Source organism: Mercenaria mercenaria, chromosome 8 (genome assembly GCF_021730395.1).
Source record: "Mercenaria mercenaria strain notata chromosome 8, MADL_Memer_1, whole genome shotgun sequence".
NCBI lineage: Eukaryota > Metazoa > Mollusca > Bivalvia > Venerida > Veneridae > Mercenaria > Mercenaria mercenaria.
The window spans coordinates 70388436-70402899 of NC_069368.1; the positions used below are offsets into that span (position 1 = coordinate 70388436).

Here is a 14464-nt window from a genome sequence, read left to right on the forward strand (position 1 = left end):
CACCAGTGCTCCCTGTATTCAAAAACATTATTTACTGTAAGTGAATCCCTTTTATTAAAAAAGTTAAAATTTTAGGTTTTGGTATATTATTACATATAAGGTATATATCTGACGAGGCAACGGAAGTGTATGACCGGTGTATGACGGGTAATGAAAAGGTTTTGAACCACTAAATTATTTCCGGCTTTTGAGAGTTGATCAAGACTGTTGTCTTTTTTTTTAAACTATGTAATAAAAATATTACACAAGGTCAAAAACAAGCTCACAACATTAAATTATAGAAAAAGAACTTATTCACAATGCACATGTCAGATATTTAATTTATAAAAATTGAAAATGTATTTCTGTATGAAAGGTAGGTATATACTTCATAAGTGGCTGCAGGCAGGTATTAAAAATCTCTCTCTCTCTCTCTCTCCCTCCCTCCCTCCCTCTCTCTCTCTCTCTCTCTCTCTCTCTCTCTCTCTCTCTCTCTCTCATAATGTCAAGTCATCTCTCGACTGATAGAGACATGGGATACACGTCGACTTGCTAGTTATGTTGAAAAAGAGTTCTAAAAGACTGTTGGGTCCGACATCAGCTAAAATGAAAAGGCTTAAGGAATGTTAGCATGGTAAGTGTGATTAAAAAAGAATAAGCATTAAAAGATAAAAAACCCATAGCACTCTGGTCTAGTACATATACTTTATGGTTGCTACAACCACTTTGAAAGCTGCAAGGTCAGGGTGGTCAAGATTATTCCACAGTACATCTGAAACTTTGTGGTCAGGTTATTCTACAAGGTCAAGGTTATTCCATAGTATTACTTAGGGACAAGATAGTATATGCATATTCTAGCTGTGGACGGACAAGTATTTGTATGCTTATGTTTTGACGTTTTCGTTTGTTGTTGCGATGATTATGAAATTAAGCGTTTATTAGCATTTAAAGATATTTAAGTGGTATTTTACATCTGTCACACTATTTTGCACTGACAATTAACTATAAAATATAGCCATGGAGTAAATATTTGGTTTTGATGACAGCTTTGATTTTTGTGACATGTAGTGCCTAATTTAGAAGGATTAAACTCCATGTCCCACTTATTTTCCCATTGTTCTAGCTTGTTAAGATTTTCCTGGAGGATTTTGTTTCCATCCACAGAATTGATATCATAATAAGGTATATATATACTACATTATCGTCGGAAGATTACCAGTAGAACATCAACAATTTCATCATTAAGTTCCTGGAGGCAACTGGACAAAAATGGTCTGGTACTGCAGCTTTGTCTGGTTTTAGGTTAGCTAGCAATTTGAGAATATCCATTTTACCGATGGAAATTTAAGATATTATGGAGGCAATGTTCAGAAGGCTATAGAATTTTAAGTTTTTGAAGTCAGTTTTGTCTAAGATAAAGTGCTGATTTGTTTAAATACGGATTTATAATTTTAAATTTGAAAATGAAATAGATTATTATAGTGTTTGTGGTCTTAAACCAGTGAAATGTCAAAAAGGTTATTCCATAACCCTACATATTGCTGGTAAGTAAATATTTACACAGACTATCATCATAACTGAGGAGTTACATTTACATGCTCTTCACCAGTGTGGATTATAAGTCCTGCTTTGGTGTAGAAATCTTTCGCTTGAAAAATTTATCCTGGTACATGGAAGGTTGGTGGTTCTACCCAGGTGTCTAATGAAGTTATACCTGCAGGCACACCTTATGTATTCCTCCAACAACATCAGATGTTTGAAAAATACCATGTCAAGAGACAGGAAAAAATAACTGTACAGCAATAGACCAAATCAGTTATTACCATTCATAATTTTATCATGTCCAAAACATTGCGCAATGATAATTATTTCCACTTTGGTGATTATTACATTTCACTCGGACTTTATCGTAGACCCCTTTGTAAAATCTCAAACTTTAAACTAAAATAAAGGTATTAAATCCATATAATATTTGAACAAAATTTCAAAGTTTTGTTGTTTGTAGCATCGTCTGAAGCATGTGCATTGAAAAATCTTGATATCTAAAATAGTGTGATATTTATTTCTAGTCACTTTATTTTCATTGTAAATATACTTCGTTATACTCAAGTAGAAACTGGCATGTACTCGAAAATGCAGCTCTCTGATTGGTCAGTTAGAATCCCTAACGTACGGTGATGTCATGTTAAAATTATAAATTTCTGGAGGTCCATCATGAATTCTGTGAAAAATTGTAATGATAATTCTTGTACAATCTTTGTCGACGTGTCTGTGTTATGGTTCTGGCTCTGTAGGCAAAAATCGACACGTACTCCAGTTCGTTTTACAGTCTTTTCCATTGATCTGTTTTAGTAATACAGAGTTAATATGTAATATTAACGCATGAAATAAGTTAGGTAGTTCTAGTTACCACGCCACGATAAATTAGTGGCTTACTACCGTTTGCAAAACCAGTCGACCGTAGTTCCGTTGCCGATAATGGCCGATAATGGCGGAGTGCAATACCTTATCTTTATATCTATCCTGAGACCAAATTTTTAAGATTCTTTAAAAAGCGAATTTTCAACATACCATCAGTGCAACCAAGTGCCTGTGCTGAAAACTATGTTCCACCTTGTTACGTGACATTTCACCACTCGCAGGCTATTGTAAATGCATCAAAACAAACATGTGTAACTGTTCTTTGAAAATGGTGAGTTTTTAAAGGCGTTTAACTGTCCGGAAGTGGAGCCCCTTTAGGCAGCCCTTTTCCGGAATTCAGTGTTTATATCAGTATACTGACACTTGTTTCGTAAAGTAATATACATGTTTTACATGCTGTTCAATTTTCATGTCAAACAACTCTTTCTTTCTATGATTTGGTGTTGTTTGATTTTTGTTTCTCAAGGCCTCCATCGAAACCTTAAACATATTGTCTTGGTCTAATATGTGTCACTGTCAGTTCGTATTTCTCAAATTTTTCATGCAAATGGTGTATAATTACCAACATAGAAATTCTGTGGCGCATCTTTAACACGCGCGATAATAGTTTTTATGCACATCACTAAAGGCGCTTGGACAGTACAACAATCTTACATAAAAATATGCCCTCAACATTTAACATGACCCGCTTATGAATGCCTGTATCAATATTTAGAAATGCCATTTTATCAGGTGTTTGCCAAGGGGTTTTACCTGATTTGTTTGACAGCTTTTTAAAGCAACAAATTACAAAGCTATTCAAACAACTCGATGCAGCGTAACAAGGAAGTTAAATACGAAAAGAAATTAGATTTATGAAGTGAATCATCACGACTAGACAGTTTATGTTTGGATTAACAAAGGTATGTTATTTATTATTTAATTTAGAAAGTCTTATTATCAAAGTTTCTAATACTCATGATACTGTTTAGCTGGTAACATGTGATACGCATCGGTAAACTTCATGAATACGAGCACATCAAGAACGCATAATCGTAAAGAAACGTGCAAAAACGAAAGCTATGATCTAAGCGGATCTGTATTCCACCCACTTATCTCAATAAGGAGGGATGGAGTCCGTTCCGCGGGCTAATCATGTGTTCTTCCCTTTGGTGATTCGGTAAAAGCAGTATAACGTCCTCCGCTTCTGATTTATATAGAGAGGTTGACAGTAACTTGCGGAAAAAGGATAGTATTGGAACAAAATGCATGGACACTGGTTAGGAAGACCCACCACATATTAAATGTGGCCCGCTCGCTTAGTTCAACAGAGAGACCGCAGGTATACAGAATGCGAGGTCGTGAGTTTGATCCCCGGGTGGGGCGTAGGTTCTCTGTGACGATTTGTTAAAAGACGCAGTGTCGTAAATTATTTATCCTACACCTTTGATTCATATGGGGAAGTTGACAGGTACATAATACAGAAACGCTGGTTAGGTTAACTACCGGCCGTTACATAACTGAACGCCATTAAACCCAAAACTAACTATCAAACAAACAGAATAAATGTATTATTTTGTTTCCATGAAGGTAATAACATGATTTGCATAAAAAAGAAGTACAAGTACCTATTTACAAATGGACAAATCTTATATACAGCCAAAGGCAACGTGTAAGGTATTTCTGCACGTTCAACACTCCGACGGGGTTCAACACTCCGTCTCTGTCTTAATTTATTGAAAAACAAGTAGGTTGTTCATTTCGGTATCATTTTGTAATTGTACCTGTTTTATCATTATTGCCAATTCATTTTAATGCAAAATACCGTTCAGTGGTTTCTGTTGCTTCGTCAGCAGTTTTAGTTGATTCCTGGAGACAGTCTGTAGTTAAAAAGCAAATACAAATATATCAAGCAAAGTAGAAGTCGGCGGGGGTTTAAACTTAGTCAAGGCCAATAATAATTTTTTCATCCTTGTTCATCCGTACCCCCACTATGCTCGTTTTCATGTCATGGGAAAATTTGTAAAATAATATTGGATTTCTTATTTTCGAAGTGATGATATTACATATTTGCTTTTTTCTTTACTCTAAAACGCTCGAAATTCGCTCTCCGTTGACACTGAGAAACAAAAATTTTCCGGGGGATACCCCCTCCCGCACTTACCCCAGTTTCGACCCCTCTGGAAAATTTCCTGGATCCGCCCCTGCCTTGGATAGTCTTCTTTAAAAATTGAATTCCGTGCAGAACTCTGGTTGCCATGGCAACCGAAAGGAAAAGCATTAAAAATCTTCTTGTCCAAAACCACAGGTCCTAGGGCTTTGATATTTGGTATGTAGCATCATCTATAGGTCCTCTACCAAGATTGTTCAAATTTTCCACCTAGGGTCAAATATGGCCCCACCCTTGGGGTCACATGGTTTATATAGACTTATATAGGGAAAATTTTGATAATTTTCTTATCAAAAACCACAGGTCCTAGGGCTTTGATATTTGGTATGTGGCATCATCTGGTAGTCATCTACCAAGTGTTTAAATTATGAAGGTCACATGGTTTATATAGACTTACATAGGGAAAACCATTGTCAATCAATAACTTGAGAACCACTTGACTCAGAATGTTGAAACTTCATAGGACGATTGGGCATGCAGAGTAGACGACCCCTATTGATTTTTTGGTCACTCCATCAAAGGTCAAGGTCACATGAACCAGAACATGGAAATACATTTCCAATCAGTAACATGAGAACCACTTAACCTAGAACCTTCAAACTTCATAGGGTGATAGAACTAACAGAGTAGATGATGAACCCTATTGATTTTTTGAGTCACTCATCAAAGGTCAAGGTCACAGGGGCCATCTGTCCGTCACACCTCATTTTCGTTAAAAAAACTGGAATACCATTTGACCTAGAAGCTTCAGACTTCATAGCGTGATAGACCTTACAGAGTAGATGAACACGATTATTTTTAGGGTAACTAGATCAAAGGTCAAGGTCACAGGGGCCTGAACATGGCAAACCGTTTCTGATCAATAACTTGAGAAGCACTTGACCCAAATTGTTTAAACTTCATAGGATGATTGGACATGTAGAGTAGATGACCCCTATTGATTTTGTGGGTCACTTGATCAAAGGTCTAGGCCACAGGGATCAGAAAATGGAAAACGGTTTCCGATCAATAACTTGAGAACCATTTGACCCAGAACCTTCAAACTTCTTAGGATGATATTACTTACAGAGTAGATGACTCTTATCGTTTTTGGGGTCACTTGAGCAAAGGTCAAGGTCACAGGCGCCTAAACATGGAAAACTCTTTTCCCATAATTAACTGGAGAACCACTTGACCCAGAATGTTGAAACTTCATAGGATGATTTGAGATGCACAGTTGATGACCCCTAATTATTTTGGGATCACTCAATCAAAGGTCAAGGTCACAGGGGTCAGAACATGGAAAACCGTCTCCAGTACATTACTTGAGAACCAATACTATACACTGCCATATGGCCTCAACAAGACTTTATACGCAACAGCTACAGACAAATTGTCAAAACTACTGATAAATCACTTAGGGACTGCTGACATGGCTTTGAAGGGTTAAACAGGTTTGCAATAGGTCCAGAATGTTTGTGGGATGATTGGATATGCTGAGTAGATGATCCTTATTGCAACCAACCATCAGTGTCTCTTTGACTTTTGCTCTTGTCCCCTATTGACTACTATGCATTGGGAGAGACAAAAGCGTCTAGCTGGTATGTAGCATCGTGTAGTAGTCCTTTACTAAGATTGTTCAAATTATCCCCTGAGGTTAAAACTGGCCTCGCCCCCGGGGGGGGGGAGGTGAGGGGGGAGGGGGGCACAAGCAACTAAACTCAGGTGAGCGATATGGGGCCATCATGGCCTTCTATTCTTGTCAAGTTAAGTTTTGCATGTAAACAGGTAACTACATAGCCAGATGTTATCAAACTTCATGTTTTGCATGTAAGTAGGTTTTCAGAAACCACTAGGCCCAAAGCGTTCAATCTTCACACATGTCTTCAGCATCATGAGATGACCTCCCAGGAAAAGTAACATAACTCTAGCTTTTTGTAAAGATTATGTCCCTTTCAAATTAGAATTTCGGGTTAAAATGTTGTATGTAAGAAGCTGGTTTCTCAGAAACTACTGGGCCAAATGCTTTCATACTTCACATCATGTCTTCGGGGCCTCCAAGGATAACTCGAGCTTTTATTCTGTTAATATGTCCTTTTTTAACTTGTACTTTCAGATTAAAGTTTTGGATTTTAAGCAGGTTTCTCAGAAACTACTTAGGCCGAAATGCTTTCAGACTTCAAACATGCCTTCAGCATGATGAGATGACTAGGGGATGAATCCTGAATTTAAGGTCTTATCTAGACAAGCTGGGCAAAAGCACCAAACCTCCCCACAATTGTACATTATGCATTGAAACTAAATTCTAAAAGGGTACCCGGAAGTCCGTTGGATCAGAAGGTTATTTATATATAATAGCAATATCAAAATGGCCGCCATGAAATATCTAGAAGAAGGCCGTCTTCAAAAGGATAGTCTAAATGTCACATTTATTTTTTTAAATCGTCGACATTACATACCAAGTTCAGTTGTGCGTCAGTTTTATATGATAAAATACTTTTTTGTACCCCCCGACAACAAAGTTGTAAGGGGGGTATACTGGTTTCAGGTTGTCTGTCTGTCTGTCTGTCTGTCTGTCTGTCTGTCCGTCTGTCTGTCTGTCCGTCTGTCCGTAGACGCAATCTTGTGCGCACCATCTCTCCTTATCCCCTTGACAGAATTTAATGAAACTTCACACAAGTGATCAGTACCAACAGTAGTTGTGCATGGGGCATGTTAGGTTCTTTTAGAAAAAAAATTTGCAGAGTTATGGGACTTTGTTTTGTTTTTTTTGTTACTATACTATATACATAGACACAATCTTGTGCGCACCATCTCTCCTCATCCCCTTGACACAATTTAATGAAACTTCACACAAGTGATCAGTACGAACATTAATTGTGCATGGGGCATGTTAGGTTCTTTTAGAAAAAAAATTTGCAGAGTTATGGGACTTTGTTTTTTTGTTACTATACTATATACATAGACACAATCTTGTGCGCACCATCTCTCCTCATCCCCTTGACACAATTTAATGAAACTTCACACAAGTGATCAGTACCAACAGTAGTTGTGCATGGGGCATGTTAGGTTCTTTTAGAAAAAAAATTTGCAGAGTTATGGGACTTTGTTTTTTTGTTACTATGCTATATACATAGACACAATCTTGTGCACACCATCTCTCCTCATCCCCTTGACACAATTTAATGAAATTCACACAAGTGATCAGTAACAACAGTAGTTGTGCATGGGGCATGTTAGGTTCTTTCAGAAAAAAAATTTGCAGAGTTATTGGACTTTGTTTTTTTTTGTTACTATACTATATACATAGACACAATCTTGTGCGCAGCATATCTCCTCATCCCCTTGACACAATTTAATGAAACTTCACACAAGTGATCAGTACCAACCCTAGTTGTGCATGGTGCATGTTACATTCTTTTAGATAAGTATTCTGCATAGTTATGGGACTTTGTTTTTTGTTACTATACTGTATACATACATTCTATATACATACAGTCCACATAATTATGCAATCTTGTGTGCGTCAAATTGCAATGTACTGTGTCAGTGCATGCGGGGGGTACATTCATCACCTTTAGTGATAGCTCTAGTTATAAACTGCTGGAGTTGATTTCAAGACGACCGCTGACACGAAAATATCTTGAAAGAAAATAGTGTATTGATCAATTTCAAATCGAATTCTCAGGAGACACCTGACGGATTCTTATCGAAGTTGACTCAAATCCAAATGCAAAACTATCAAGCGGTAAATGAACTTTTTACAATTAAATAGGTAAAGGTGGTCTATCACATTTAAGCAACATGTCATGATATTTTTCAGTTTTCGTACATTCTGTTAGAGATCTATTTAAGAAACAGAAAGGCCCCCCTACATAGAGTAAGATCACTGCTAGAAGTGTACCAGTATGTTATATCATTTTATGAAGTTTTCTGATGATCCGTGATCAGGAACCCTTTTTCATTTTCTTTTGTTATTACCTATTATCTATATTTATTGAAAAATTGGCGACTTTTTTCCAGTCCTAAAAATCACATAACCACTATAGACATTCACAAAGTTGTATCTTCTTCTTGGTTTGAAATAATTTTCGAATAATGTTAGCAACAACAATATAATACACAACACACGCGTGAACTGATGTTTTTGTCTTATCAAATATACTCATTAGATTTATTGGTTTGTTTGATTGTTTTAAATGTGTTTAATGCCGTTTTTCAACAGTATTTCAGTTATGTAACGGCGGACAGTTAATCTAACCAGTGTTCCTGGATTCTCTAACAGTACAAACCTGTTCTCCGCAAGTAACTGTCAACTTCCCCACATGAATCAGATGTTGAGGATGAATAAGTTCAGACGCAATGTCTTTTATCAAATCCTCACGGAGAACATACACCTCGCCCGGGGATCGAACTCACGATCCCGCGATCCGTAGATATGCGCTCTCTCTACTGAGCTAAGCGGGCGGGTCTATACTTGAATAGAATTTTTGTAACATTTATGACTTGTTATTCTAAATATAGCGTTTTATGTCGCTTTTGTATGAAATACCAAAAAAAAAAAAAAAGAAATTTGCAACTGTATTGTCTTTTAGTTAAACCAACCCAATCCTATCACTTATCTTAGCCAATGTTTGAGAGTGTTCAGCACTTTTAAACTAACACATACAAATATTTATAAGTTTTTTTATCACAAGAAGTCCACATGTAAAACAAATTTATAAGATAAGTAACTTGTATATATTTTATTTCATTTCCAGGACTTCACAATGCCTTCCGTTGTACTTGCCTTGGCACTGTCCATCAGTCTATTAGTAGAATGCACAGATATACACGGGAATGCAATAATGGACACGGCATTTGAGAAAGAGCGGGATAATTTGCACGTGGCTACCAGAGGTTACAACAAGGGTTTGTCGGTACCTGCCAAAAGTATTAACATAAAAAACAACTTGAACACAACACCAAGAAATAACGTTTTCAGAAAGAAAATTAAGACACTGAAAGAAACTACATGTAAAGTTGAATTAGAAAGCGAGAGCATCAAGAAATTCAGACACATAGTCTATTATTCCGAAGCAAATTTCGTTTATTTGAAGCTTGTACCAGAGGCGGATGTAAATATCACAGGGAGCAAGCTTATTGTTGGCGAAAACGTGTGGGTATGGACGTTTTATGGAAAGGAAGGGGGTCTCGAGTTTTTGAAATGGCCTATGGAATTTGGGATTTGGTCGATGGGTTTGCTGTCTAGTTACGTCAGTAAGGAACCAATAACGATAAAACTGTCACATGTATCTGGGAACTGTTTAAATTTAGAAGTCGGAGAAAGGAGTAGTGACGAAGCTATCAGCAATGCATTAGTAAATTTGACTACAATAATGCTGCAGTTTGGCGAAAAATACGGACCAAGTTTTTACTGTTATAAATCTAGAGTTTACATTGAGCCACATTTCGTTTACATGTTGTGTAAGCATATTGTTTGTCCCATTGAAGCCATCAAGTACAACTGTTGTTCTTACTTTTACAACACAACATTGCAGAGAAGAGAGGTTAACTGTAATGAGCAGGAATTTAAATATGACCCAGTGAACTGGATTCTACCCACTGTAGTGTCTATACTGTTGTTTGGGTTTTGTCCAGTTTTTATTCTATACGTTGGTCACTTGGTAGCAGACGAAGGCAGAGGTCATCTAAAGGGAACCTTGCATAACGTTATAGAAAACACCAGGGATGAAAGTATTACTACTACGGAACGACTAGTTTTATTGGACGAACACCATTACGTGACCCTTCCCAAAACGCTTTGTTTGCCAATGAAAAATTGTTTCTTTAATGCATATTCAAAGGCTTCAGTGCCTTGTCAGATTATTTTCAGCAGGGTTTGGCGAATAATTTTACCATTTCTCAGTTTGGTTATCATAGGTTTGCAAGTGTGTCTGGATTACTGGTATCTATATTCATTTGTCGAAACAAGTATTAAGAAAGGGGTTCCCTTGGGTTTCCGGTCTGTGTTAGCAGGCTATAAAGAGAGTAAACTAAACTTTTTACCATATCTAGGTGGTCCCTTTGTTGCTGTTGGCATATATATTTTCATAACGAGTGTATTGCTGGTGATCCCTGCCTCTGTGTCGGAACTACTTTTGAAAGGTCTCCAAAGCAACAATGTAGATGAAACGTATTCCCCTTTGTGCATGAGACTTAGATCAATCGAATCGTTTGGTTCAATAAGTATCAGGAGAAGACATGGGTACTTCAAAATGTACAGTGTGTTTCTGGCGCAGTTCTTTATGCTTCTCAATAGTAAATTCTGGATGCACGTAGTTAACGTGCAATATGAACGTTGGAAGAAATACTGTTGCTCGAAACTATGCCTTCTGTTTATACCGGTTTACATCATTGTTTGCATCATTGAAATAGCATTTTGCGTTATAATATATGGTTATCCCGTCATTTCCTTTGCTCTTATGATCATTAAAGCATATTGCGGAAAACTTTGGAACCCAAATGCCAATCGGAAATTTCCACTGAGAATTTTTATTTTTGTATTTACGGTTGTTCTGATAGTGTCTGTTATGTATTTTCTTTTTATGTTTGCCACAATTTTCATGGATGCTTGTCTGTTTTTAACCAGGGTAGTCGTTTTCACATTCACTGGGATAGTTATCTACCCTAAAGTGTCCTACGGATATCTTATTTTCACTTTCACTGTTTTCTATTACATCTGGGAAAGTATTCAGGAGTATTCTAACGTTTACCAACGTCTGCTGAAGGATACAATCGCTACATGTGAGAGTTTACAGAGAGCCAATGACTCGGAAAAACTTGTTATGAGAAGCGGGGATTACAAGGCGATAAAAGAATCGCTGTTTGAACACATCATTGAAAACCATTTTCCTAGGCGGAAGCAAGTGTTCCTGTCAGTTCTGAAAGTCGGCGTGATTCTAACTATTTTGGGACTGTCTATAAATGTTCTGTCGGAAACCGATGGATTCCGTGAACTCCATGTCATAATGCATGTTGGTACAGCTCTGTTTGTTTGTGCTTTGCCGCAAATTCTGAAATCTATGTGTCGGGATCATGGTGCGAAGTTTAAACAGAAACGATTTCGGAGAGAACTTGCGGACACTATTACAAGCTACACAGGCTATCGTTCTATTGAGTCCTCTGACAGCGATCTAGATTGATAAATATGATTTGTGTCGCTGAATATTATATGTCTTATTAGTTATTGGACGATTGCTTAGTATTCCAGCAAAAGAAAACCTGTTGTGAGCAATAGATTATCACCAGGAGTTCACCGGTGTTAATTGTTTTAGAGAAACTGTATATATGGGGTGACTCATAAATAACTTGTAATATGTTACATTATTGAAGACAGACTTTGAAACTTTGATCGTTGATTGACTACAAAAGGGTAAAATTTTGACGGTTTATGTAGTTTGTAATATGTGATACTTCTTGACGACAAATTTCAAATCTGGGCAACATGACAATTTTGATTTTTGAGTGCGGTTTATATGATAGTTATATAATTTGTTATATGACAAAATTTTTAAGTTATTTTTATATTGTCGACATGGAAATGTTGATTTTGGAGTTCAAAGGCATATCGGACAGTTTTCTATATGTATGTAGGCAAACATTTTCTTACGGATCGAATTACTTTAAACTTTGTGTACTGACTGAGAGTCCATTTTAAAATGGAAATGTGTATTAAAATCATCGGTATCCGGGCTTGATAGTGAATTACTTGCCCTTGAAAAAAAATATTTTTTTCTGTAGTTCCGACTTTCAAGGGCAGATAATTCATTACTAAGGCTGGGTACCTATGATTTGTTCTATTATATATTTCTGTTTTTGATTTGATTCTCTGTCAGTAAACACAGTTAAAAGAAGAAATTCTGTCCGTAAGACAATTTTGCCCCATGTCAATATAGACACTGTGACAAATGTTCTTAACTATGAACATGACAAAATGATACCGCAAAGTTCTGGTCTTTCCCATGGACCGAATTTCTTTTAACTTTGTATACTGACTGCAAAATGAAGTCTGAAACAGATATTTCTGCAAATTATATGGTAATTAATGTCATCTGGAAACAGTGATACATTTTTAACAGTTATTCTCCCAAATACAACATGACGATATTGTTTGATGATTTATATAATACATTTAATATGATAAGATATGTACATAGTATAATTGGATAGTTTATTTTCAATATTCCATTAGGCCAAATGGCCCATGAGGACATACAATACATGATATATGGCAAGACAGTTTACAACCTATACATACAATTGAAGTTGATGTGCGGAGAAGGTTTAGAATACATTTCATGTTAATATCCTTAATGCGTGATCATATCAATGACTATTCCAAAATAACTAATATTGAATTACAAATCCATATATTTTACAAACCACTATTTATTGCATGACAAATTTTTAAGACCATTTTTGTATGAAGTCTGCTTTTGTATTTTGTTTGTTGGGTTTAACGTCGGCGGCACCGGCACAATTCAGGTTATATGGCGACTTTCCAGCTTTGATGGTGGATGAAAACACCAGGTTCCCCTGCGTGCATCATTTCATCATGGGCGTGAGGATTTAACGCCCCAAGTGAGGCTGGAACCCACAACGGTGAGGGGCAAGTGATTCAAAGTCAGCGACCTTAACCACTCAGCCAGGCTCTTCTGTTTTTGTATGCATAAGTATTTTATTACTAGGTGAAATAATGATTGACACTTAAATGCATGAAACTTTCTATTGTGGGAATGGGCAAAAATTGTGAGAAAAATACTGAGAAATATTGAGACCTATACCATATTGTAGTCATTCCGATGAAAGTCACTAACAACTGGTTACAGTCCAGTGTGCACCCGTATCCATCATTCATCAGCGGCCAGCTTTTTTGAACATAAAATATCAAATACTTCAATGGTCTAACCCTTTATGCACGTCACTATAAGCGCATTTATTCTACTTTTGTTGGATGTGTACAACCTAAATCACTGCCGATATCTTATATTGAAAATATGCAATAAATGCTTTTGAATGCCTGTGTCAAAATTTAGAAATGCCAGTTTATCAGGTGTGTGTATGGCACGTCAATTGTCCAATAATGACGTGAACCCAGGTTCACGGTCGAAAAACTAGGATTAACGATCGATAAACTAGGTTTTTCGAATGTAAAACCAGGTTTTTTGAATACTAACCTATATTTTCGAGCGAAAACATAAGATAACGGGCGTAAACCATAGTTTACGCTCGTGAACACAGGTTTACGTTCGATAATCTAGGTTTCTCGATTGAACTATGAATTTCGGTCGTTATCCTAAGTTCACGAGCGTGAACCTATGTTTACGGGCGTAAACCATAGTTAACGAACGTGAAACTATATTAACGACCGTGAACTTAGGTTTAAGACCGTGAACATAGGTTTACGACCGTAAACATAGGTTCACGCTCGTGAACATAGGATAATGACTGAAAATCATAGTTTTGTTCAAAAAACCTAGTTTATCGAACGTAAACCTAGGTTCACGTTCGTAAAGTATGGTTCACGCTCGTAAATCCAAGTTCACGGTCGTAAACATAGGTTCATGCTCCTGGGTTCACGAGCGTGAACCATAATTTACGAAACGTGAACATATGTTTACGACCGAAATTCATAGTTTTTTTCGAGAAACCTTGTTTATTGAATGTAAATCTAGGTTCACGCCCGTATACCAAAGTTCACGGGTCGTAAACATAGGTGATAATCCTAGTATATCAATCGTAAACCATGGTTTACCTTCGATAAACTAGGTTTCTCGATTGAACTATGAATTTCGGTCGTTATCTTATGTTTACGAGCGTGAACCGGGGTTTACGAGCGTGAACTGGGGTTCACGAGCGTGAACCATAGTTTACGAACGTGAACCTATGTTTACG

At 36.9% G+C, this 14464-nt stretch overlaps 1 protein-coding gene across 1 annotated transcript; it reads left to right on the top strand.

The window, feature by feature from the left end:
- Window positions 1–3162: 3162 nt before the first annotated feature.
- On the top strand, window positions 3163–12588 carry LOC123566121 (uncharacterized). Its single transcript, XM_045359996.2, has 2 exons — window positions 3163–3302; window positions 9289–12588. Exons 1-2 carry the CDS (start codon window positions 3285–3287, stop codon window positions 11710–11712), a joined length of 2442 nt encoding a protein of 813 aa, XP_045215931.2. The 5' UTR covers window positions 3163–3284; the 3' UTR covers window positions 11713–12588.
- Window positions 12589–14464: the final 1876 nt, after the last annotated feature.